At 38.2% G+C, this 23,918-nt stretch overlaps 1 protein-coding gene across 1 annotated transcript in view; it reads left to right on the top strand.

Annotated features, from left to right (window-relative positions):
- Positions 1–23,591, top strand: part of FTO (FTO alpha-ketoglutarate dependent dioxygenase) — a 230,485-nt gene extending 206,894 nt beyond the window's left edge. Inside the window, exon 9 of the mRNA XM_054170174.1 lies at positions 23,011–23,591. Coding sequence (XP_054026149.1) covers positions 23,011–23,161 — 151 coding nt within the window. The 3' untranslated portion in view covers positions 23,162–23,591. The remainder of the gene's footprint in view (positions 1–23,010) is intronic.
- The last annotated feature ends 327 nt before the right edge of the window (positions 23,592–23,918 follow it).

Genomic DNA, 23,918 nt, shown 5'->3' on the forward strand with positions numbered 1-23,918 from the left:
GGAAGTGTATGTTGATTTTCAGTCCCCCCATAAGCCTGGGCTGTCTGTATTTTTCCCTTTGCAATTAGCCCCTCTCTCCGTAGGTGCACAGATACCTTTTCACCTGGAAATGAAACAGTGAGCAAACTTGTATGAATTGCTTTTGTTTCCTGACCACTTATTGCTAAAACACCAAAGTTTACTTTTAATCTTGTCTATAATTTTACAAAATCCCTAGCGAAAAGGAGCTGATTTATGTACAGCTTAGCCTGAAGCACTTGCGTCACTGTACAGTTTTGTATTGCTTGCTTAATAGACCACAAAAGTCAACATCTCTTTGGAAGAACAATTTGTGCTTAAAGTAGTCACAAATTCCAAGAGATCCTGTTAAGGCAGGATGTTGTGAGAAACCCAGAGCTGGAACAAAAACTCTTGTTTCCTAATTATAGTGTTAATACTTGGGAAACCTTAAGCCACTATGTCTTGGTTTATGTCAATAAAGGCTTGGGTTTTCGCCTTTCTTTCTTGCCCATCCTGCTTTGGGAAGTTGGAAGTAAGTCAACATTTTTAGCTGCAACATAGAGGGTTTTAGTTGTCTGTTATTATGGAAACAGATGCAAGATTACATCTCTGGAAAGGGACAGACAATCTGCATTTAAAATGTCTTTAATGAGGTCAGAAACTTTAGTTCACAGGTTTATAGAGTAAATGAACTTGGAAGGGACTTGAGGAGTTTTCTAGGCTCCCCTCCTGCTCGAGGCATTGTAATTGGTGAGGTCTGATCAGATTACTCAGGGCCTTAACCAGTTGGAGCTTGAAAACCTTCAAGGATGGAGACTGCACAACTTCTTTGGGCAACCTGTTCCACTGCTTGGCTATCTTCAAGGGAAGAAAGTTTTTTCTTGTACCTGATCACAATCTTGCATATTTCAGTTTATATCTGTTCCCTCCTGTCCTCCTCCTATGCAGCACTCTGAAGAGCCTGTCTCCAACATTATTTTGCTAGCTTCATAGGTATTAGGAAACTGCTGTGAAGTCCCCTTAAGAGGTCCAACTATAAGCCTTCGCGGTCCTTTGCTTGCTTTCTGACACCCAGGTGGAGTACAAACCATTAACCACTGTTCTCTGAACCCACTTTCTAAGTCTCCATTCAACCTGGGATAATCTTTTTTTCCAGCAGTGGTTGTTTGTAAGTGCTTATATTAGACACATCCTGCATTTGGTCGCACACACAAAACATTTGGTTATTTAATGTCTTAATTAGGTTCTCTGTAGGTGAAATGCTATTAAATCATTAGTCTTGCAAGAGCATAAAAGTGATGTATAGCCATATTCACACCAAGTTTCAACTAGCACTTTCAAGTTTTCACATTTGAAAGATTAATAACAATCCTACATTTTGCATCCGTGTAGTTTGCAGCATGAGCTCACTTACAAGGTTCGTTATTAAGAGCCTGCCAGTGTATATTTTACATCAATCTAGATTCAATGTTCCACAGTTTTGGAGTAGGAATTTTGATAGGTTCAATGCTGAGTGGGTTTACTTTTTTTTTTTTCCTTTCCTTAAAATAGACAAAAGAGGTATGGTATAAAACTACTCATCCTGATCACTTTCTTCATGTTAAGTTCACTAACTTTCATAGGATGTAGCATGAAGTATATGCTCTTTCAGAAGTGTGCTGTATACGTTTACACAGGAAATTAAGCACAGAAGCTCATATAAGATCGATGAGAAAAAGCTCATTGTCAGCATGTCATAGTATTACAAGCTGTATCAGATTCATGTGTCCAGCATTAGTTTAGAGGAAGTGCATGAAAACCAATGTATGGTTGCCTGGTTTCTTCTTGAACTATCAAATACAAAGCCACACATGAGCAATTCTGAGAGATGAACATAACTCTCCTGATAATATCAAACTCTTGAGTTCTTCTGACAGCCACAGATAAAGGCAGTTGATTTGTAGAATAACACATTGTCTGTTCTTCCAGACAAATGAAATTACTGTCTTCACCTGAAATTATTTCATTTTATTTCAGGAGAATCCATTTTTAATAACATACACATTTTTTAGCAGTTTGTGATGTTGTGATGGATAATTTTGCTGATCTTAGACAGGAACTAGAGTTCCTACTCTCCTCTTACAGAAGTCATGAATGGGTCTATGTACACACTCATGTCAATATTACCTACATGTTTCATTACACAGACTGCTAAACTCGTTTCATCATGTAAGGCAACATAAGCACACAGAAAAGCTTACTAATAGTTCATGATGATAATTATGCTACATAGTTTATGTAATTGCTACTAACAACTTAAGGAGAAGAAAACAGGGCATGTTCAAAGCAACAATGTGTGCTTGCCTCTTAGTTTTATTATCTTTCGAGATGTTTTAGTTTCAATTACTAAGGTAAAGCAAGCTGAAGATATGCAAAGGTAATTAAAAAGGAAACAAACTGTTTTTTTCACATCTGTTTGAGGCCTCAGCACTTATGATAAAGGAAATTGAGCAATCTTGTGGAATAAAATATTAAGGCACATTTTTTGAGTGGACCAGAGAATGATTGATATAGTAAAAAAACATAATAGGGAAATCTGGGAAGTTGATAAAGAGTTGAGTGTATGAACATGGAACTAAGCATATCTGAGGCTAGAAGAGGTAGCAAAAAGGTCAAAGGGACCATCTAAGTGTCCTTTGGAAGCTCATTCTTTTGGGGCTTGATCTTATGCCAACCACAGAGAAGAAGGAAGCAGCAGCAATTGAATGAGTCCTAGGATACTTAATATGAATTACATCAGTAGACAAAAGATACTGCTGACATAAAATGGAGCAAATTATGAGTACAGCTGAGGACCTTCAGCGTTCCTAGGGCCTAGCAGATTTTCTTTATTTCTGGTAATTCCTGAAACAACAAGCAAAATTTTTGTCATGGATCATATATTGTAACTCTTTTCACCAACTATTAATTAAATAGATTCTCTATATTATTAGAGGAGAGAATTTATAGAGGACTTAATAGCAGATATGACTTATTTGGTCATTCCAAGAATCTGGGATCAAATTTGCAAGAGGTATCCTGCTCAAATTTCTCTTCTAGGCCGCTGTGCTCCAGCCGCTTGAAAGCTGTCTGTTATCTCCTAGCCATTTGTTATAGTATCCTGTTCTTGGCAATATGCCTACTATTTAAGGTTACTTTCATTAATCAGCCATAAGTTAATTTCTTTGCAGCCAGAATCTCTGATCTCATTATGTTGTCTTTATAGGTGAAAGCCTCAGGTTGGTTGGTGGGGTTTTTTTTCACTTTGATATCACTGTAAGAAGATATTCTTAAGTTAAAGGGCTGGGTCTCTGGGGACTCATTTGGTAGTCTTTGAAAAAGCAACAGTTTCAGCAATCATAAAGTACCATTCACCTTTTTATGTAAAAGTTACGAAATACAGGGAGTGATGCAGCTGTGGAATGTGGATCACGTCCTTAGAATAACCTGTGAGTTCTATGGATTGCCTTGCAACCACACATAGAAGAATTATTCTTACAGGCTGCCTGGTCTCAGGGCTAAACACACAGTGAAGTCGGTGATAACATGACAAAATCGTGCTCTGTGCACAGTGACAATGCAATTCTTTTTCTAGGGGTTATGTGCATATTTTAGCTAATAGCTGTGACTCCCCTTGTTACACTCCTTTCTGATTTTTTTTATCAGAGCCAACACATTTGAGAGTGTATATGCTGTGTTTCTGTGTCTCCTGTGTAGTACATGTGTGCTTTGAGATGTTTCTTTTCAGAACAGGATGATCATTTTTTCCTTTCTTTTTTCTTTTATTTCCTTTTTCTTTTTCTTTTTTTCCCTGAGACAGATGGCCATTACCAGTACATTGGAACAAACTTGATATGTTGCATATACTATGAGTTTAATGTTTTTTCCATTGCACTTCATTTCCCTAATGCTACCTAAGGTATTTCAAGACATATGCATCCCTGTCTTCTGTCTTTCAGAGTTAACTTCAACTTGAGCAATAAAATCTGGGTGCTTTTTAGAGCATTAAATCTGGCGAGCGGAAATTTGTCACGATGTCTTTCAGGACCACCAGGTGTATGTCAGAGAGTGGTAAAGTTGCTCCACAGGTAACTCAAATCTCTGTGAGCAAGCCTAGTACATGAAGAAGCCATTTGTATCCCACTGAGTCCCATCATGTTGAGAACATGGCTGAGATTTACACAAGTCCAATCTACGCAACTGCTAAGATGGCTGCAGCAGGGTGGCGACCATATGACCCGAATCACTGTTTCTCATGCCTCAGAGGCTGTGGCACTAGAGGGGGGTTTGGAGTTTTATTTGCTGTAGTTTTAGAAGGGTCAAAGCTACCATGCAGGGTGCATTCTATTAAACCAGGCAGCTGGAAAGTGGTTAGGTGGAAGAGCTCAGGAAAGAAGCCGTGTTGCCTCTTGGGTATGGAGTGGAAGGACTGGGTCAAAGGTAATATATTGACGAAGGTCCTGAATGTCTGTTTCCGTATCTTACTTAGGGTTGCCCCAGTGCTTTTAGACAGAATTGTTGTCAATGGTATTGATTAGATGTTTTGATAATCTGGCAAGTTTTCTGATGTGTTAAATTTCCTTTTTTTCACGTGATGTTAAGTGTGGAAGAAGTATATGTAACTGCAGAAGTAACTCTCGGTGGACACCACCAAAGTATGGCCTCTTGCCATCACTTGTGCCACGCATGCCAATTCCAATTAGTCATTGGCCAATCACTTTTATCACTTTCCAGCAATTTTGTGTACCCACACTAGTACAATTGGTACTTGTGGAGTTTTAATTCATGTTTTCATCAGAAGAGATTACACAGAAAGTGGTGTTTGCATCACATGTAATAGAAGTCTCAATGAAATTTCTGTTTCACTACAACGTGTATTCTTTAATTGTATATTCAAAACGAAAAGTGAGCAAAGAAATTATGTACTCCAGGTTGGACTAGATGATCTGTGATATTGTGATACTGTGATCTTTTGAGCTCCCTTCCAACCCTTAACATTCTGTGATTCTGTGATAGTAAATTTTTATATTTAAAACAGAAGCAAATGTAACATTTGACATTAGAAGTTAAAATTTGAAATTAATCTTGAAAAATACCCTGACTTCACTTAGGCTTCTGATTCCTTTTGCATGGTTGTTTGATGGTTGTTTTGTGTACAATTTTTTACTGTGGAAAATATTATCAAGTTTTCTGTCTGCTTTAGCTTGTGCTTTGAAGCAAATGCAATGTGAGAGGAAGGGTGTGATTTTCAAGACCTCTTCCTATTTTTTGGTGTCTGTGCCTATGCAGTAACTTCTAGATGTCCCATTGTCCATCAGCATGAGCACAGAAGAGCTGGTACTGCAGACAAGATCAGATGTCCTTGCTAGTATGGTTTAAAGGGTCTTGTGCGATATCCCACCTAACTGACTGCTCATATGCTGCCACAACGGCGAATGGTGGTAGGGCAGCCTGTTAGCTTTGCTGCAGCCCATGAGATGCTGTCCAAACTTCCTGCCAGTCAAAATAAGAGCTGTTACAGCAAGAAATAGGCTAATCATTGTATCTCTACTTCAGCAAATGCACAATAAAGAGGTAGATTAGTAGAGATGAAAAATTTATTGCAAAGCTGCCACAGTATTATGAAAAACAAAATGCTTTCATTGAGCAGTAGTTCTGTTACCATAATCCTAACGATAAACTCTGTTACAATAATGAGAGCAGAAAAACTAATTGCAGCAAGGACAGGACAAATCTTTTTTAATCCTCGTTGTCATCTCAACTAAATCCAAACCTATTTGTATTAACCTTTGCTGACAGAGTCACATGATGGACATAATTTCTTGTAATTCACCAGCAGTAGATCTAACCTTTCTTCATAAAATATTCATAAAGGCATGATTCTCAATGATTTTCTGTCTCTTTTCATATTTACAGCTTGTTGTCTTCTTCCTTTTTACTATAATTTGAACACAATTGAAGTCAGATAGAATTAAAGTTAAATTGCTTTAGTGGCTACAGTACCTGAAAGCTAAGAATAACTAATTGAAATTTCTTACAAGTAGAGATCATGCTGTACTCTGATCTGACTGCATTAAACAGTCTGAATGTCCTTGCCTTTTGAGGGGGGGAATAAACCAGCCCAGATGAAATGGCATCAGATCCTGTCACTTGCATAACTACATAACTACTTGAAGTGTGTGTGTGTGTGTGTGTCATGTATCTGTATAAAAACATTCATGGAGCTAAAAGTCTGTAGTTATACTGGTTCCTTAGACAATATACTTGAGTCTTGAAAAGAAATGCTGTGGGCTTAACTCCTTATTTAGGGGTAATTAAGACTACTATAAAACTGATATATAAGGTTGTAGATAAATCAATTTTATTAAGGCAGTGTAGAACTGGTATGAGACTTGAACTATGCATCTTTTTCCATCTAACAAGTTTAAATCTGAAATACTTGCTAGCTGTAGAATGACCATACTTCCCAGTGGAGTAGTTTTTTATTGAGGCAACAGGAGTCTCTTGATGTGAGTATAAGGCATGGTCATAGAATGGTTTGGGTTGGAAAGGACCTTAAGATCATCTGTTTCCAACCTGGCAAATATTAAACAGAAATTCATATACTTAAGATGTTATAATGTGAGAAATGCCCAGAAATGCTTTAGACTGGTATATTTGAATTTAAGATGACTAGTTAGCTGTTGTAAACGTTCTTTGTATCATGCTATGAGCAGAAACTGTGCATTTGAGAAGCTCTAAGAGATGATTTGGTATCATTGTGCTCATTTTTTCAGAATAGAGTGTGGGTAAGAGCAAACAATATAAATAATTTAAAATAAGCATGGCTTTAACAGGCAATACTTTTTAAGTAAGCATAAAATGGGATGCTTACTTTGTCTTCATCACTTTGTTGTCCAGTTCTGGGTGCACACCAGCCAGTAACTGAGCTGTTAGGACCCTGCCTAACATTTTTCAGGTAGGGCTGTCATTCCTTCTGTGAGCAATCCCTACTGTCTAATGCACTGAGCTGTTGAGAGCCGTCAGCTCCCATTTTCATCACTGAGAACCAAATGTTCAGCACCTTCTTGCATTAAATCTCTAGAGAGCAGAGGGTTCTAGCAGCTCCTAAGTAGTGAGATATTGCTTCAAATTAATTAAGATAATAGCTTAATGATACAATGGTCATTACTTTTTTTTTTTTTCCCCTTCTTTTGCCTTTTTTTCTTTTATTTTGTGGAAAAGCAGAGAAAGTTCTTTGTGTTCTTTGATGATCAGAGGAAGATTACTCATGAAAAACACATTTCTCAAACAAGTTGTCATCTATGAAGGAAGGGATGAAGAGGCATTAACTGACAGAGCACTTTCTGAAATTTGAAGGCAATTTTTTTATCTAATGACAGAATTTCATAGATTTGCTAAGCATGCCAGTAATTACATTTCCTTGTGTATAGGGAAAACACACAGAGCTCATAATTCATGCACATATTGAAAACATGAGCTTAGTCTATTTGTGTGTGTCTGGCATGTAGTTACAGGTCATTTCCTAAAAACTTTCCTTGCTCGTGATGGTGTTCAAAAGGAACAAGAAAATTAAAAGTCACTATGCCAAAGCTGCACTCTTCTTTAGCAGACATAAGTCTTGACAAACTTGGAGCTTAGATTGTCATTGTGCTTAGAGAATTTCATTATCAACATAATTATAATGCCCATGGTAATTGCAGTAGTGAGCACTATACAGTAATTGAAACTAAGTGCTTGAGATGAATCTCAGACACTTCAGCTTGTGTAACAGTGCACATGAAAAGGCTGAACACAAAGTTAGCAGTCTGCTGAAAAACTTGACTTTCCATCAGTCCCTTGGCAAGGACAGGAGGTTATTTGGACTAATAAAGTCGATCTTGTGGGTAGCCAGTGAGGCCTTACTGTTTCCCAGGTGACCTTGGTCCTGTAATGCACTGTAAAGGACTGACTTTGCCCATTAATAGTTTGTTTGAGAGAGCTGGAAAGGTGACTTGTAATACAGCTGCTTTTTCCTGATTCTTCCATAATGACATTTTGAACAAGCAGATGATGTCCTTTGATTTAGTGCAACCTTGTATGTTTTGGTGAATCCAGAATGCTTTAAGAGAAACAGAACAAAGAAATTACAAACATGCTGTTTATTTACACTTTCATATCTTGATTTTATTTTATAAATTACGTGGTAATTAAATGTGTGTGTGTGTACGTTCCTTTTGGGCAATTCTCTCTTCAATTAAACCAATATATATTAGGAGCTTAGACTTATACCTGTCTATAACAAGTGCAAGAGAATGGAGAATATGGATGCTTCTCAAGGGTTTTTATTCCCTGCATCAGGGTGTTTTTTCCTCCATAGTGGTACTGGGTTCAAAGGCTAAGACGATACTTTTGGAACTTTGACAGCAGAAGCCTTCTGTCTTCTTTCTTCTTTCATTCTCCTGCAGTATCCATTCCAATTAGAATGTGTAATTTTACAACCAAATGTATTACAAAGTCTAACTTGAAGTAAGCTCATTAAATAACAGCTGTGTAAAAGTTTGAGCATCGTTGTGTTTAGGATTTTTATGTCAGCTGTTTTGACTTCTATCATACGTTACTAAATTTTATCCTTTTATCCCTGTGCTAGCTGTGTAACTGCATGGTTTCCAGGCAGGAATCTTTTGTTGATTTGAAGATGTCAGAAATCAAGAATATTCTTTTTCTTTAACGGTTTGTCCCAGTGTGTCATTGACTTCATTGTAAAAAGAACAGGCATATTTGAATTTCTCTGGGCTCTCTTTCAAATTCCATCTTCCTCTGCTAGACAAGAAAGCTTTCATACAAGATATTTTCCTTCAATATATCAGTTTTAAATCTGAAAAGTGAAGCAAATTAAGCTAATCATTATAACCTGTTTCCCACCTGTCTTCACAGTCTGTTTTCTTGGCTATTTCTAAAAAGCTGGAAACAAGGTTACTTCATGTTACTCTCTTATTTGTCTACCTAATGAAATGCAGAAGGATTAGGTACTGTAGTGGGAATTCATTTTGCATTGTCCCTAAAATGTACATCATTTTCAGATGCAGTGTTTTTAAGCACAGATTCATCAATTTACATTTGTCTTTCCTACTATCATTGCATACAGTTCTGTAACACATTTAGACCTGGCAGGACTAAGTCCTGCCCTCATGCTTTTTAACCATATCAGTTTCTGTGCTATCTGCAGCTGATCACTGCCATTGACTTTTAGAATACTGATGAAAATGTGGCTAATACTGGCCACCACATGGGACTCTGGAGGAATCCATTATGAGGGTCACCAGTCAGTAGTGATTCCCCACTGATGTTTAGCACTATGGTACTTGATAGCCACTACTTGCAGTGTATGTTCTGTTGACACTCAGTGCTACTTCAGCAAAAAATACCATTCACTAGCTAGTGAAAATCAATCCATCCAATGCCTTCATATTTTCTTCCAGTAACTGAACTTGCCATCCTGAAGGGTTTGTCCAAAAAGATTTATTTTCCAGAAAGAACACACCATTGGCATACTTTGTATTTTTCTGTTATCTGTCAAATGAATCCTGTACCAGCCTAATAGAATCATAGAATCAATAAGCCTGGAAGAGACCTGAAAGATCATCAAGTCCAACTTGTCACCCAGGACCTCATGACTACTAAACCATGGCACCAAGTGCCACATCCAATCCCCTCTTGAAGACCTCCAGGGACGGTGACTCCACCGCCTCCCTGGGCAGCACATTCCAACGGCTAACAACTCTCTCTGTGAAGAACTTTCTCCTCACCTCAAGCCTCCAAATTTCCAGAATTCTAACACTTGGCTGCAGTGTTCTTCAGTCTGTTCTAAGTTAGTAACACAGCATGATGCCAGCCGCTAACATCTCTAAGGGGCCTGGCTGCATGCAAAGATGGATACTGTTCTTTTTTGTGCATCTTCTGGAACAAGCTGAGAATAAAATGTCTGAATACTGCTAAAAGCTTCCTGGCAGAGCCATAGCTGACTTCTACCAAACAGGGCTTTTACATCAACAGATTATTTGATTTCTAAAATCCAGAGCTGCAGAGAATAAGGCTTTTCATTGTTTCTGAGTAAAAAACACAAACGGCAGACTGGCAAACAAGATTTTTGAAGCCCCAAAGTTTTAATAATGCAAGGTTTGGTTTTTTTCCTTAAGATATTCTAAACCTTCCAGTTGGAAAGATCACAAATATTTCTAGAAGATTGGTACCTGGGTAAAATCATGAGATAAAAGGTAAATGATCAGTACTTTTCTAATATCTTGTCAGGAAGGAAAAAAAAAAAAGAGAAGAAGTGCCTGGAGCATCCTCAAGGACTGAAAGTGAACCTGCAGTACCAGTGTGGTTTGACTCTGGCTAGACAGACAAGGCAACATTAAGTAAACTGAGCTTAGCAAAGTCATTAAGGCTTGGAAAAGGAAGACCAAGTTGGTGTCTGTTAACAGAAAGTATCTAACCCAGTCCTGTCACTGTTTGGGAAGGCAGCAGTGTTCTACGTGCTCAATAGCACTGAAATGCTAGAAAAGCTAAGTGGAAAAGACAAACTCTGTAGGAGACAGTCTAAGAAAATGGGCTTTTTGTCTTTAAGGAACGTCATTAACTTCCCCAGGTGCTCTTACTGGCACTTCAGTAAACAGGTAAGTGTGTGAAATTTCCCTGTAGAACTGCACATGTCAGAGAAATACAAACTACAAATTAGTAACTCCTCAGGAGTACTTAAGAAAGGAAGAAAGAAGAAGGGGCACCTCCTGGTTTTGCACCAAAAAGGGAGGATTGTGTAGCTATTGCCAAAACGCTTAATGTTTACTCTAATTCTTTGGTATTAAGACAGGTTAGAGTAATAGCATTTCAGCAAAGAAAAAGGTGGCTGCATACTTTGCATTTTAGATTAATATAATCACAGTATTACTTGGAAAAGCGAACTAAGTAGGAGGGATATTAGGTCAGTTCTATACTCAGGGAAGCAGAGTTTCTTTAACACAGGAAGAGAAGAAATTGCATCAGCAGTTCATTGAAAGGAATGACTAAAGTAGCTCAGCTGGCAAGCAATAAACTAGGAAAAATGGAGTCTGAAATACAACAGTCATAGGCAAAATGAAACATATGGAAGGCCAAGACATTCCACTTCTCATAGTTTAAATAATGGCTTTTAGCTGACACAGAACAAAGGGATACAAAACAGTAGGTCTCTTACGAGAGTGATGAAATTGATACTTTTTATTAAGTATATCTTGATTTCCCATGAATCTGCACAAAGTACAGAGGGATGTGTGGCCCATGGCTCCCAATGAGAAAACACTTCTGTTTCCTCTGGCTCGAAAAATGTACACCACTATCCACAGAACTTGAACCTGACAGTGTGGCTACTATGTAGGTTTACTGCTGGTACAGTATGGTAGTCCTGTGTTACTTCAGCTAACACGTGGGAGATCCTTGCCCATTGCATAATGAATTAGAGCTATTCGGTGCAGTACAGGGACTAGAAATTAAATGCAGGGATAGGAACTGGGGTAGCAATGGGTGGCTACTTCTTGAGACAAGTGGCAGTTAATCATGTGTACATGGACAACTGTGCATTGAGCAGTGATGAAGAGACCACCTTGAGGATATCTGTTTTAATGTTTTAATCCTGTGCTGAACTTGAAAGTTCCACTGAACTAAAGGAAATTTAAATATGTGCCTGTACATTTTGCTCAGACTTGATGGAAGGTTTAATTATGTCCTTAATTAACTAATGTGAGAGGTCTTTGTAATTCTGCTGTAATGTTTTAAGAGGAATCATATGACAGAATAACATAGGGCAGCATTGCAGGTCAAGCAGCGCAGCAGATGTCCACTTTTCTCTTTAACAGACTTCAGGTTTTGTAGCCATTTTCTAATAAAGAGTTAGTCAAGAGAAAGCACAGAAGTGTTTGAGAGTAAATTTGAGTTGTGCCTTGCAAATCCTAACAAAACAACCCATCCAAACTGCACTCAAGGCATTGGCACTGTATATTTTATTATCATTAGAGTGTTCCCTATGGCAGCAACTTCATCCAAGAAGAATTTCAAGAGTAGTTGCATTATCTATTGAAAAGCAATTTTTTACTTTCTATTGAGGCAAGATGGTTTTACGAATAACTCCGGAGTTTACTCCGAAGGCCATTTCAATCGTCCGTAGATCTTATGATATTATGTTACCTTCTTTCGTTTCAAATTCACAGCATAAGAAAGAAAAAAGAATGACATAAATTGGATGTTAGAAGAGTTCTGAAGATAGACATCAGAAGAATTCAAGAGTAAGAAGAGAACTCAGCATTATTTGTTATTTTTCCATCCTAAAGTAAAAAGAGAACAAAGCATCAAAAGCATCAGTAGTGAGAGCGAGCTCAAAGCCAGGACTATATATCATAGCATATAAAACAAGGGAGTTGGCACCACCAAAAGGTCTAAAGTCTTAGTCTGTGGTTTACAGTCATTGATATTGCAGTCAGGAAGGTTCTTTAGGCCACAGAATAGAATATGCAGAGCTATATGCATTTGTTACAATAGACATTTTAGGTTTCACCCACTAGTAGCCTTTTGGGTGAATACTCACTGGGATAAGTCTTCATGGTGCTAAGAGAATTCAAGTCCACCGAGAGAATGTTATGGATCAGGATCTTGCACTTTTTTTAAGCACTCACAGAAATAATATCTGTGAAAGCAGGGCAGGATAAGATGCATGCAGTTTATTGTGTGTTTCAATTGATTGAATGCAATTATATTCCATAGAGGAACGTATATCCCTGTCTAATAACTTTAAGTCATCCCTCTCTCTGTACTGGAATTTTAGTTGGTAGTACAAATATTGCAACATTACCTTAATTGCAAAATTTTGAGTATAGCGATGCTGAACTTTCACACATAATTTCTTCCTTTAAAGCAGCTGAAAATAAGTAATGTGTTTATTTGCAGTGTGTTGGGCAGTAGCAATTGTTTACAAGTTAAAATAGATAAGCATACTTAACGTTGCTATATGTTGGTTGCTATCATTCAAAATGCAAAAGGTAAATGGAAAAAATTCTGAAGTCTTTGGTAATCAGAAGGATTTACTTCACTTAGAGAAGGAGAGAAGCAGCATATTGAGCATATTGTTGTCATATGATTTTTATTTTTGCCTGTAACATTTCCTGAGACATTGAGTCTAGTTCTCTGCCAGCACTGGAATTTTCTTGGTGTTAGATTTTCATAGTGACTTATCCAGAAAATATCAGAGAATAAAGCAGCAGCCATGAAGAAATTCTGCAGTGATTGAAATCTGATTAGTTACATGAGGCTTTCCTTTTTTTTTCATTCCTATAGGGTTTTTTTTCCTCTTTTTGAGCCTTTCTGCCTGTCTTGTATCTGTTTTCTCATTTCCCTATTATTTTTCCCCTTCTGCTTCTGTTTGACCTCCTGTTGACCTAAAGAAAGCTGTGTTTTAGTCCATAGGATTGCATTGCTTTTATAGTATTAGTTCCAATATATGTTATAAACATTCTGGTTGCAGGCTACAGCCGAGGTGCACAAGACAACGTAGTTCTGAAGCACAATAAACCTCTTTTTTTTTTTCTTATGCCCTAAGCCACATAGGAGTTCAAGGCCATATCTCTTGACAGAAAATATAGTATGATCTCCTCCTATATATGTGTCTGAGTGTATACATGTCTATGTATAGAGATAGATAGATATATATATGTACACATATTTATATCACTAGACATCAGTGGTAAGCAAGGTCTTAATTTCAGTCTGCAAATATTTGTGGTTGGTTGGCTTTCCCATATGGGGCTTGCTGTAAGTCTGTCTTAGTTTCCTTTTGGCTAATGAAACATGCAGATTCTCTGAAAGGACCAAAGCTAGTGAGAGGCAGTTTAGCAAGAGTCTGAGAGCAGCTAGCCAAGATGTTTCCTTATAAACTATTTCAGAAAAGAACTGTTCTGTGTAAAACAGTATGTGGAGTTGTTCTTGCACACTAGTCACTTCAAATACCAAAGGTCTGGGTTTCTGTTCTGCTCCCAGGTGCTGCCTCTTGTCTGTCACCTTTGTTTTGGTCCTGATGGAAGCTGTGGGGTTTTGAGGTGGGGTTGCGTTAGCAGTTTCCAGGAAGCACTTGGGGCTGGAAAGATTGCATAGCTTTGATGCTGAGAAGATATAGCCCATTTCTGTCCAGTCTGATTGAAAGATCAAGTAACATGGTTACTGTTAGTTGCATTCAGTCATGTTTCTTTTGATTTTGCTTTCCACATCTAACAAGTAGGGATTTGTCATACAGCAGTTGATTTTTATTAACATGAAAAGTTGTCTTATGGAAAAATGCACACTCAACACGGAAAATGTTTAGCTTTCTTGCAGAGAGGCAGAGCTGCAAAGCCTGAAGTTCTTTAGGAAATGGGACTGCTTTACTTTAAATGAGGGGGCATTAAAAGAGCCATCCTTCGGCAGTGCCATCCATCTGAAACCAGCCTATGTTTGCATTTTTCCTTGGCTATTTGATGGCTACATCAAAGGAGTACAAAAGGTGAAGTGGCACAGTAAATGACACTGGGAGCATCATTAGCTTTTGGGGTAGCATTCTTCTGGAAAATGCAGCGTCTCAAAGAATGTGCCATATGCATGGCTCGGTCCCAGATCTTCCAGCAGTCTGATACTGGCAAGGGAGGGCATCGGTAGCCCCCCTGGGAAGTGGGCTGGGGAGATTTCCTTTTCTCCTCATTGTTGGTTTTTATTTCTGTTTCCTTTCCCTCTCTTTTTCTCAGTCATTTAACACTGTTCTGCGCAACAGAGGGGAGCATCTGGCCCCAAGTAAACACCCAATAAAATAAGTGGGGGAAGTTCACAGCTCCCTTGGTGCTATTGCGTCTGTCTGTCTGGTTGTGGACTCAACAAGATAACCATGCATCAATTTACATTGTCCAGGCTATCTTCACAACCAGAAGTGCTTGAAACCTTATTTTAATAGAAGCTTAGATTCTAGAGAATACAGTAAAATCTCTCCAAAGGCTCCAAATCAGCAATTCCATCTGTGTTTCTGCAAATGTAGAGGAACAATGCCCCAGCTGATTATGCAAACAGAATGAAAATAGTTATTTTAAAAGTGCATAAAATCAATACTTTGGGGGAAACAAGTCAGCTGTGTTTATACTCAGCATATAGCAGACATTTTGTTTCTTTGTCTGAAAAAATCACAGGAAAGCAAGGATTGCAAGTGAAATAAAACAGCCGATCATACAGTGCAACAGGGGGGAACTGGAACATCAGACTCCTCAGCACAGGCTTAGAGCATTTTAGGTTCCTTTTGAGAGAATATAAATTATATTGAGGTTGATATATTTCTATATTATTTGAAGTTGAAGCCAAATATTCTCAGCACAGAGGGAATAGCTTGCATCCCATTGCTGATCATGAAAAGTATATAACTAAATCCATGTCTGTGGTGCTGAAAATTTCCTCCTAAATGCTGTCTATTTTGAAGGTGGGGAGGGTGTATAAGTATATATTAATGTTCTTCTTCTACAGTCAGGATTGATTGCTTATACACGTATTATTTTAAAAACAGGAAATAAAGCACCTGAGAAACAGGCTTGAAATGGAACAATTTGTAGACCTACAGGTTAAATTGGATTAAACTTCATCTTTCAGCAAATGCTGTGTTATTTATTCAGTGTTTCTCTAGGGGATTTCCCTACACTTTTATGGAGAGTAGTGATGTTTCTTAATTAAAAAATCAAACAAACATGGAATGGAGGCTGCCCCACACAGCCTTCCTCTTGTGGGAATAGGAGGTGCACTGATTTTTCTCATGGCCAGTTTCTACATCTGTTGGATAGAGGCCACAAAGGAGAAGAAAAACTCTGTCTGGTGAAGTTAGATTTACATCATGCACCCCATGCCAACACTCTTCTCCTTGGCATTGCAGCTGCTTCAGTGCCATCTACTAGTATTCCCCGTTGCAGGGTGGAGTTGGTGGACATGGTGAGGAATATCATTGATGAAGGTCATCAAAAGTATCTGTTGGACAGAATTCTGTTTATTAATTCACCCACAGTAGTGATGAATGTATCACAGAAAGGAATTTCTTGTCCTCTTTTCCTCCATTTTTTCCACACAGAGCTGGGCTTTTGGGGCTTTGTTTTACTGGAGGTTATGTGCAGCACATCTTTATCCTTTCCCATAGTTTGTCAGCTAAATAGTTTAGAAAGAAAGACAGAACTATATTTTTCACAGATTTTAATTAATACCATAGCCAAAAAAGTATTGAAAATTTGTTCTGGTTTCTCTATAGGTAAGGCAAAGCAAAACATTCTTTAAAAACAGGTTTATGAGTTTTTCATGTATTTCTGCAAGTAGATGCAAAATGCTTTGGTGCACCACTTGAAATCTTTTTGCAGTTGGACTTCACCAGGGCTTTGGTTGCTGTTATTTCAGTATTTGGAGAATGTTAACAATTTAGGTACTTTTCTTATGTTTACACAATTTGAGTAATAATTGAAATATGGCATTTTCAAGTTTGTATCATTGTCACTTAAACCTCTTCAGTATATCAGGAGTTTCTCCTGCCTTTCTGTGGAACAGCAAAATGCACTCTGTAGGACAGCGTTAGAAAATGGACTCTATTGCAAAGTCACTCTGTAGAAGTACACACCAAAATAACACCTGCTTTCAGGCTATCCTACCAGTGATACCTCAGAATGTTTTAGCAGCATTCTCACTTCTAGTGACATGGCTGACTTTAGAGGCAGTAGCTGTAAACTTTGGCTCTGTAGTAAGGGCCAAATGCATCAGTGACAGGTGTTCAAGAGGAGATTGGACGTGACACTTGGTGCCATGGTCTAGTTATGAGGTCTGTGGAGACAGGTTGGACTCGATGATCCTTGGGGGTCTCTTCCAACCTTAGTTATACTGTGATACTGTGATGGGTCACCATCAGCTTTTGAAAGAGGCAGACAGGGAAGATTTTCTAATGTGCCATTGTCTGCATGTGTACTTGCAAGTTTGTGCAGCTGTGGTTTTTTCTTGGTTTAAAATTTAACTGATATTGGCTCCATCCCTTCTTAAATCTGACATTCTCTTTTCAAGTTTCTTATCTGGAAACAAATTCATTTTATCCCTTCTAAAAATGCAGTCCTGGTCTCAGCCATTACTTATGGCTGGGCACACTCTAGTTACAGCACATGAAAGAATATCAGCAGTGACTTAATGTAAATGGGACAGACTCCTTGGGAATGCACTGGGGAGTAGATGTTTAAATGAATGAAGCACTGCTCTCTTTCCATCTGACCACTTCATTTCACTGCCTGTTTGGGACCAGTACTTCTGAATCTGGTTTGCAGAGTCAAATATTGATGTCAATTCTTGTTTTTGGTTCTTAAAAGGCAGAGTAAACATGGAAAGTTGTCACTTGTGCTGCTCTCACAGTAGGGACAAGCATGAAACAACTGGAAAGAAATCCTCTTTTCTAAATTTGACAGCTTTCTGATTGGTTACTTGGTTTAATGTTTAGATTGAACTCAATAACTTGCAAAATTCCAGTGGTGGCATGACAAAAATAAATGTGGTGATAAAACAAAGTATTTACAGCCATATGAAGAAAGCATCTTTCACATTGCTATATATCCTAAATTTCACTTTGAGAAACTATATTCAGCCTCTTCCATTCCTTCCATACTTTCTTTTGGATGGTTTTCATTATTACACTTATTAGCTCTTGTCTGTTGTGGATAGTCCCTGGAAAAGCATTTGGATTGAAATCTTGGTCTTAATTAAATCACTGGAAGTTTCAGCTTTGACTTAAGTGGTATCAGGTTTTAAATGTGATGCATTCAGCAGCAGAAGTAAATTTGTCATACCTGTCAATGAGATTCACTCTTTGAGGTGGGGGGGGAGGAGAGGCAGAAATCAAGGTTAACTTCTCTGAGTAATTATTCTCATGGATGTGAGTTCATAATTTCTCAGTGTTTTGCATACCAATTCAGAGAGCTGAAAAGACACTGTGTTCTGTTGTATATGCTCTGGCAACTAAGGTTGTCATCTTGAAATGACATGGGGTAATCCTAACACTGAGATTAGAGGAGTGCAGTTACACATAGTTTACATAATAATTTCCAGGCAGAGGGAAGGTTTGAAGGACAAATATGAAGACATCCAAACCTGCAAGCAAAGCACCAGGTACCTGTACTGTTAGGGTTTGTGTTCATATTGGAGAGCTCTCTGTTGAAACAGTAATAACCCAGAACTGATCAGATTCACATTTACAAAATCATTGTGAATCTTAAGAATGGAAGATGCTGTTTAGAGAAGTTGCTGCTGTTACTCTTGCTCAGAACAGCAGCCATGTTCACAGTGTTAGACCGTTCTAACCAGTCAGTATGGGTTTAATAAATGTGTTTGTGACCCAAGTGCTGGAGTAAGCATGTAGGAGTGTGTACTTCTGAGCATGTGTGGCAAATATCCTATACTCACTTTCTGCCTGTATCAGTCTGTGGGGAAGATGCCCAGACACACATTCCTTGACTTTCCTGGTGGGTTTCCACATGATCTCTGCTGGCATTTGAATTGCCAAGCACTGACAGTGAAATTAGTACCATCTAGGAAGCAGGACTGTTCATACCATCTCCTCACTCTTAACAAGCCTGTGCAGTCTGAGCCACAAAATTACCCCTATTGATCTCATTTGACTATGCTTCTGTGGAGTAGACAAACAATACACTAGAATCTAGTGGGGGGGGGGGTGGGGGGGGTGGAATTTCAACCCACCACAGACCCTAAATCACAATACCTTAGTTAGGTTCCTAAGTGATAATTCTTATTTGCATTAATCACATTCATCAGCAGAACCTGAGGCCACCTCCTGGCTTATATGCATTCCTGTTCCTGACAACAGAGCAAAGTATCTGCCCTGGGGGGAAAAAAAAAAAGGGAAAAAAGTGTTTTGAGTATCCTGATACTTGTGCTTAGTAGTTGCAAAACTTAACTCTTAGAAAGAAGACTGTTTTCCAAATCAATGGCTCACACATTACTGTAAAATATATCGATTAAAAACAAAGCATAATGTTAGTCATTTAGTCAGTCGAGTGATGCAATACTGAAATAAATTTATCCTTTGACTTTTGCATTAACCTTTTATTGACTGCTTGCATACTCATAATTAACACACACTTTAGCTAGCTTGGTTAATTTTAGCATCGTGATCAGTGTCCTCTAATGTAGCTGACACCCTGATCATCAAAATGTCAGTGCAGCCCAGGGGACCATAACCAGGCAGCTGTCTCTCTTGGTGAATATACACCTGCCTATACTGAAGTCAGCCACCCTCCAAGGGAAAATGTCTTACACTGTCACACAGGCATACAAGTTTTTGTCATGACTCAGTGCAGCTTACATAACTATTCAGGTTTTGGTAAATACCAATGAACAAAGTTAATTTGGCAAAAATAGACCAAAAAAGAGAGAATAAAAGAAATCTGTGAAGTTTACGGGAAAGACGTAGTAAGAATGTGTACCACAGCAGTAACTGGCACAGGTCTTGATTGTTATAGCTAGAAGGTAGGAAACATTGAGTTTTGTGCATTTGGCACATCTTTAGACAAATCATCCTTTCTGTACTATGTTGGTGACTATGTATTATCAAGGTGGTGAAGCTAAATTGCTCTGAAATAGATCAAGGCAATTTCTCTGTTCTTCTGCTGCAGCTAAGGTATGAAAGATGCCTTTTGATTCGGCATCTGTTCTGGAACTCTGAGCATGTGTTATTTCCCCTCTGTACACATTTTGTGCATACAGTATGCACAGATATGATCCACTCTCTTTTGGAGGTTTGACTTTATTAATTCAAGTAATAGTTCTAAATTGAAATATGACATTTTAATCCACTTACAATATTAAAAAACTTGGTACTTTCCCACTACCGTGGTCCTTTGATTTTCACAGTATTTCCCACATGGAGCCTCATGAGGTTTTTAGTGTCTGGGAAAAGACAGGATTTCTGTTTGTCCTGAGTTGTTATTGCTAACTTACATTACCTGTCTTTTCCCAGATACAGAGGAATTTAAAATCTGTGCAATCACTGTGCCTTTGATTGTTTGCTTCAGTTAAAAATATTGCCCTACTTCTGCAGGATCTTTAGGTCTCTTAAATTAATGACCTTGTAGGAACAATTTCTTCTACAGAAATGTGCTAAAATCACTAGAAATACATTCATCTGCAAAGGATTGTTCTTGCACCCTAGCTCTGAGTCAGAAAGCAGACTTGGATGGCTGCATCCAAGCTTGTGGATGCCCTTCAAGTGAATGACTTGATGAAATGTGCAGTGCAGTGATGACTGTGTGGAACCCAGCCCTGTATCTTTACCTATAATGTAAATGTGAGCTATTTTGATATCAGCAAATCTGACAGAGATTGGTCACAATAGGTGACTCAAAAAATGTCAAGTCCACTGCTATTCCTGCTAGGAATTGAAAAGAAAGCAATAGAAATCCTGTCAGAAGGACCAAGGAGCTGTGGGATTGCAGAACTTGGGATATTACAGCATTGTTTTCCTCTTTTTTATACTTCTGCAGTACACTGATGAATTTCTGTCATCAGGCTTAGACAGGAAGTTTGAGGGCCTGACACACTTCTTCCAGTTCTTCACGTGGAATGTGATACGGCTAAAACTTCCCAAGTGTATGACTGCCTGGAAGTTAAGGCACACACTTAGTCGTGAGATGACCTTCCAGAGATGGCTCTGCTGGTAAAAACAAATAAATAGAGAAAAGGAAAGAAATGGAAGTGACAACTAGAACAGGGCTGTCTGGCCACGGTATCACTGGAACTGCTGCCACATTTACAGCAACACAAGTGCTCAGACCCCAAATGTGAGGCAAAAGCTAGTCAATCATTCACATGAGAGGACAACACAAAAAGACACATGAAAGGTTAAAAAAAAGGGCACGGAAATGGTGAGGAAGCTAGAAGTTGGTACATTTTCCCTCTCAGTGAAAACTGTGTTGTCAGTGGAAGATGTGTGTGAAAGAGAATGTTTATTATTATAAGTTGAGTTTTGCAGACCAGATAACATGCCTGCAGTATTTTACTAGCTGAACTTCCTGATTTGTCATCTGCAGTAATCTCGACTGAAATGCTTGAGCTGGAGTATCATATACTACCCAGCAAATTGAGCATATTCTTTTGTGCCAAGACAGAAAATCAAGCAAGATTTTGAAAGCCTTATAGAGTTATGCTGTAATTAGTTTCAGCTTCCTCTGCATATTAATTTTCTCCTGTTTCTTTATATAATTTGGGAACTGTCTTCAGAACATGATGGCACAATCAGTTAAGTACCTCTCAGAACTCGTACACTAAACTGCCTTTGCTCTCACAACTATTATAAAGCAGCCAGAAAAACAAATCCTCTGTTATTCTGTACAGTGCAGCTTATCAATGCAAACAGTTTAATATTTATGCTAAGAGGATTGTCACAAGTAGCTTCTGTTCCTTTAATTCTTGTTTTAAATAAATAATGAGAACATTTAAACACATTACTCTTCCCAGGGCCCTGAGGTCGGCTAATCTTATTATTTATGAAGTGATGTGTTACATAATAGTACTTAGTGCATGTTAACAGATGCTATTATCAGGGGCTGATGTGGAGAGCTGAAGATATATTGGAATGTTATGTGTTAATACTGTCCTTGTAGTGTAATGTACGATGGATTGAGTGCCCAGGATGCTGGTGCTGCAATTAACCACACACCAACATGGGTGTAAAGCTGAAGTATGTTTTCTCATGGGGATTATGCTGCCATTAATAATTCCCAAGAGAAGAAGACATCTTTCATTTAGAAACAGTCTCTTCCAGAAGTCCAGCCACGTAGACAAGGAAGTTGCATGTGTCAGTGTTTTCAGAATTAATTTTACCGAGGTAAAAGACACAAAATATGTTTAAAACAACTTTAAAGTTGCTGCAACAATGGTGTGCTTTATAGAATACAATTTTTTTTTAGATGTCATATAAGAGAGAAAAGTGTCTTTCTACAATTTGCTTGCTATCTCTTTGAAGAGCTCGGTAGATCTGCAGTATATACCAAAATCACAGTAATTCTCAACATTTTTCTTTTGTCTTCTTTCATAGCAAACATTAATTAATCAGCAACATGCAAACTGTTTGAGGAGAGGGGAAGACAAAGGGGGAAAAGTCCTCCTTGAATTATGGCCATTTTTTTTGATGCAGTATGTTGTATTACAGCCTAATCTTGAAAGAGGTGATGGTTGCCACTTACAGAACTTTTCTCTGCAGGCTGCAGTTCAGTTGAATATTATAATTAGACTTCACTGGTATTGATGAATAATCCATTTAATAAAAAACACTGTAATTTAAACATTTTCTCTGGAGACTAACATACACTAACCTCTTAATTTAATTTTATTGAAGTTTTGCCCACCTATTCATCATTGGAAGTTGTTATTAACCTCCATTTCCATTTATCTTTATAGAATTTTCTCTTTTTATATTGCTTTTTTCAGAGCTAAGCAGGTTGATACACTTGTAAATCTCCAGAATCTACAAAGCTAGTCCGGCTTCTTTAATATTGTTTAATCTATCCCCCCTGACCTTAATGCAGTAAATTCAGTTTAATCTTTCTCAATAATCTAGTAATACATTGGAAAACTGGCAAACATTTAAATCTGATAATGGTTTAATCACATACTTTAAATAACAGCTGAGATAATGAAAAAATAATTCACCATATAAAGGTACACTAACTGAGTTTTCTCTGTGATTGGCTTTTTGAGAAATCCCTATAGAAAATACAAAGCCTACAACAGAAATCAACTTGACTGGAAATGAACAATCCATTTGGTCAGATGTGGTACTTCTGGTTTAGTATCATCTTTCTCCTTAAATTAATGCACAAATGTATCCTTGCTGAGTATTCAGTTTCTTGATACACTTTTACTTAAGCAGTTCATCTGCTTACCTTTCTTTTTCAGATGCCAGTCAGAAGCAGCAGAGAACCTGCCAGAAGACCAGAAACCAGAATGCCACCCCTTCTGGAGAGATGATGGATGTAATATGCCACTGCCATATGATCTTGAAGAAGTAATTGCTAATCTACAGTATCTTGTTCAGAGGATAGAATAACAAGTGACCTTCCAGCCTCAAATTATTGAAGCTCATCATTTGGAGAGAAACCTTTTAGTTTAACATGAATCTCTTCAGCATTATGATTTCTTGATCATGTGTTATGTATTAATGCAGTCTTCACACAGTACCTTAGTTGCTGTCTCATGATAAAAGACCCAAATTTACAGAAACAGGTAGTGTTTAGGACCTGAAGTACAGAAAACCAGCCTCAGTTCTTTTCTCCTCCACTGTAATTCTCATTACCCTACAGGCCATAGACATCCATGTTTCCACAAGTTCCCTCAGCAGCTCAATTTCAGCGTCCATGAGCATAGCTTACGCCTGTGACAAAACAGAATCCATGACCTGAGCATCCTAATGAGAGGCCATCTTGCAGTGAGTCTGATGGATCTCTCGAGAATAGGCCTGTGACTTCTTCATTCACTAACACAGAAGTGCAGGAGATGGTAGAGAAAGTTCTTTATGCAATGGCTTCTTATCAGAGCAGGTGTTTTTTCAGATGAGGAACTCCGGAGGAACATCCTGACACAGATCCCAAGACTTTCTTGCTGGTTTTCATCGTTACAATTAAATACTATAGGGAGAGATTTCTGATTTGAGTCTACATCTCCTGCACTCCCTGGTACTTGGAATTTGATTCCCAAACATTAACTTTGTTTCTTCACGTTATGACTCCTATTCTGAGGCCAGGTTTCCTAGTGCATTATCTAAAGAGCTGATGTACTTAAGTAAGGGTTTCCATCTTGGGTATCAG

The sequence above is a fragment of the Dryobates pubescens genome, chromosome 19 (genome assembly GCF_014839835.1).
Source record: "Dryobates pubescens isolate bDryPub1 chromosome 19, bDryPub1.pri, whole genome shotgun sequence".
Taxonomy (NCBI): Eukaryota; Metazoa; Chordata; class Aves; order Piciformes; family Picidae; genus Dryobates; species Dryobates pubescens.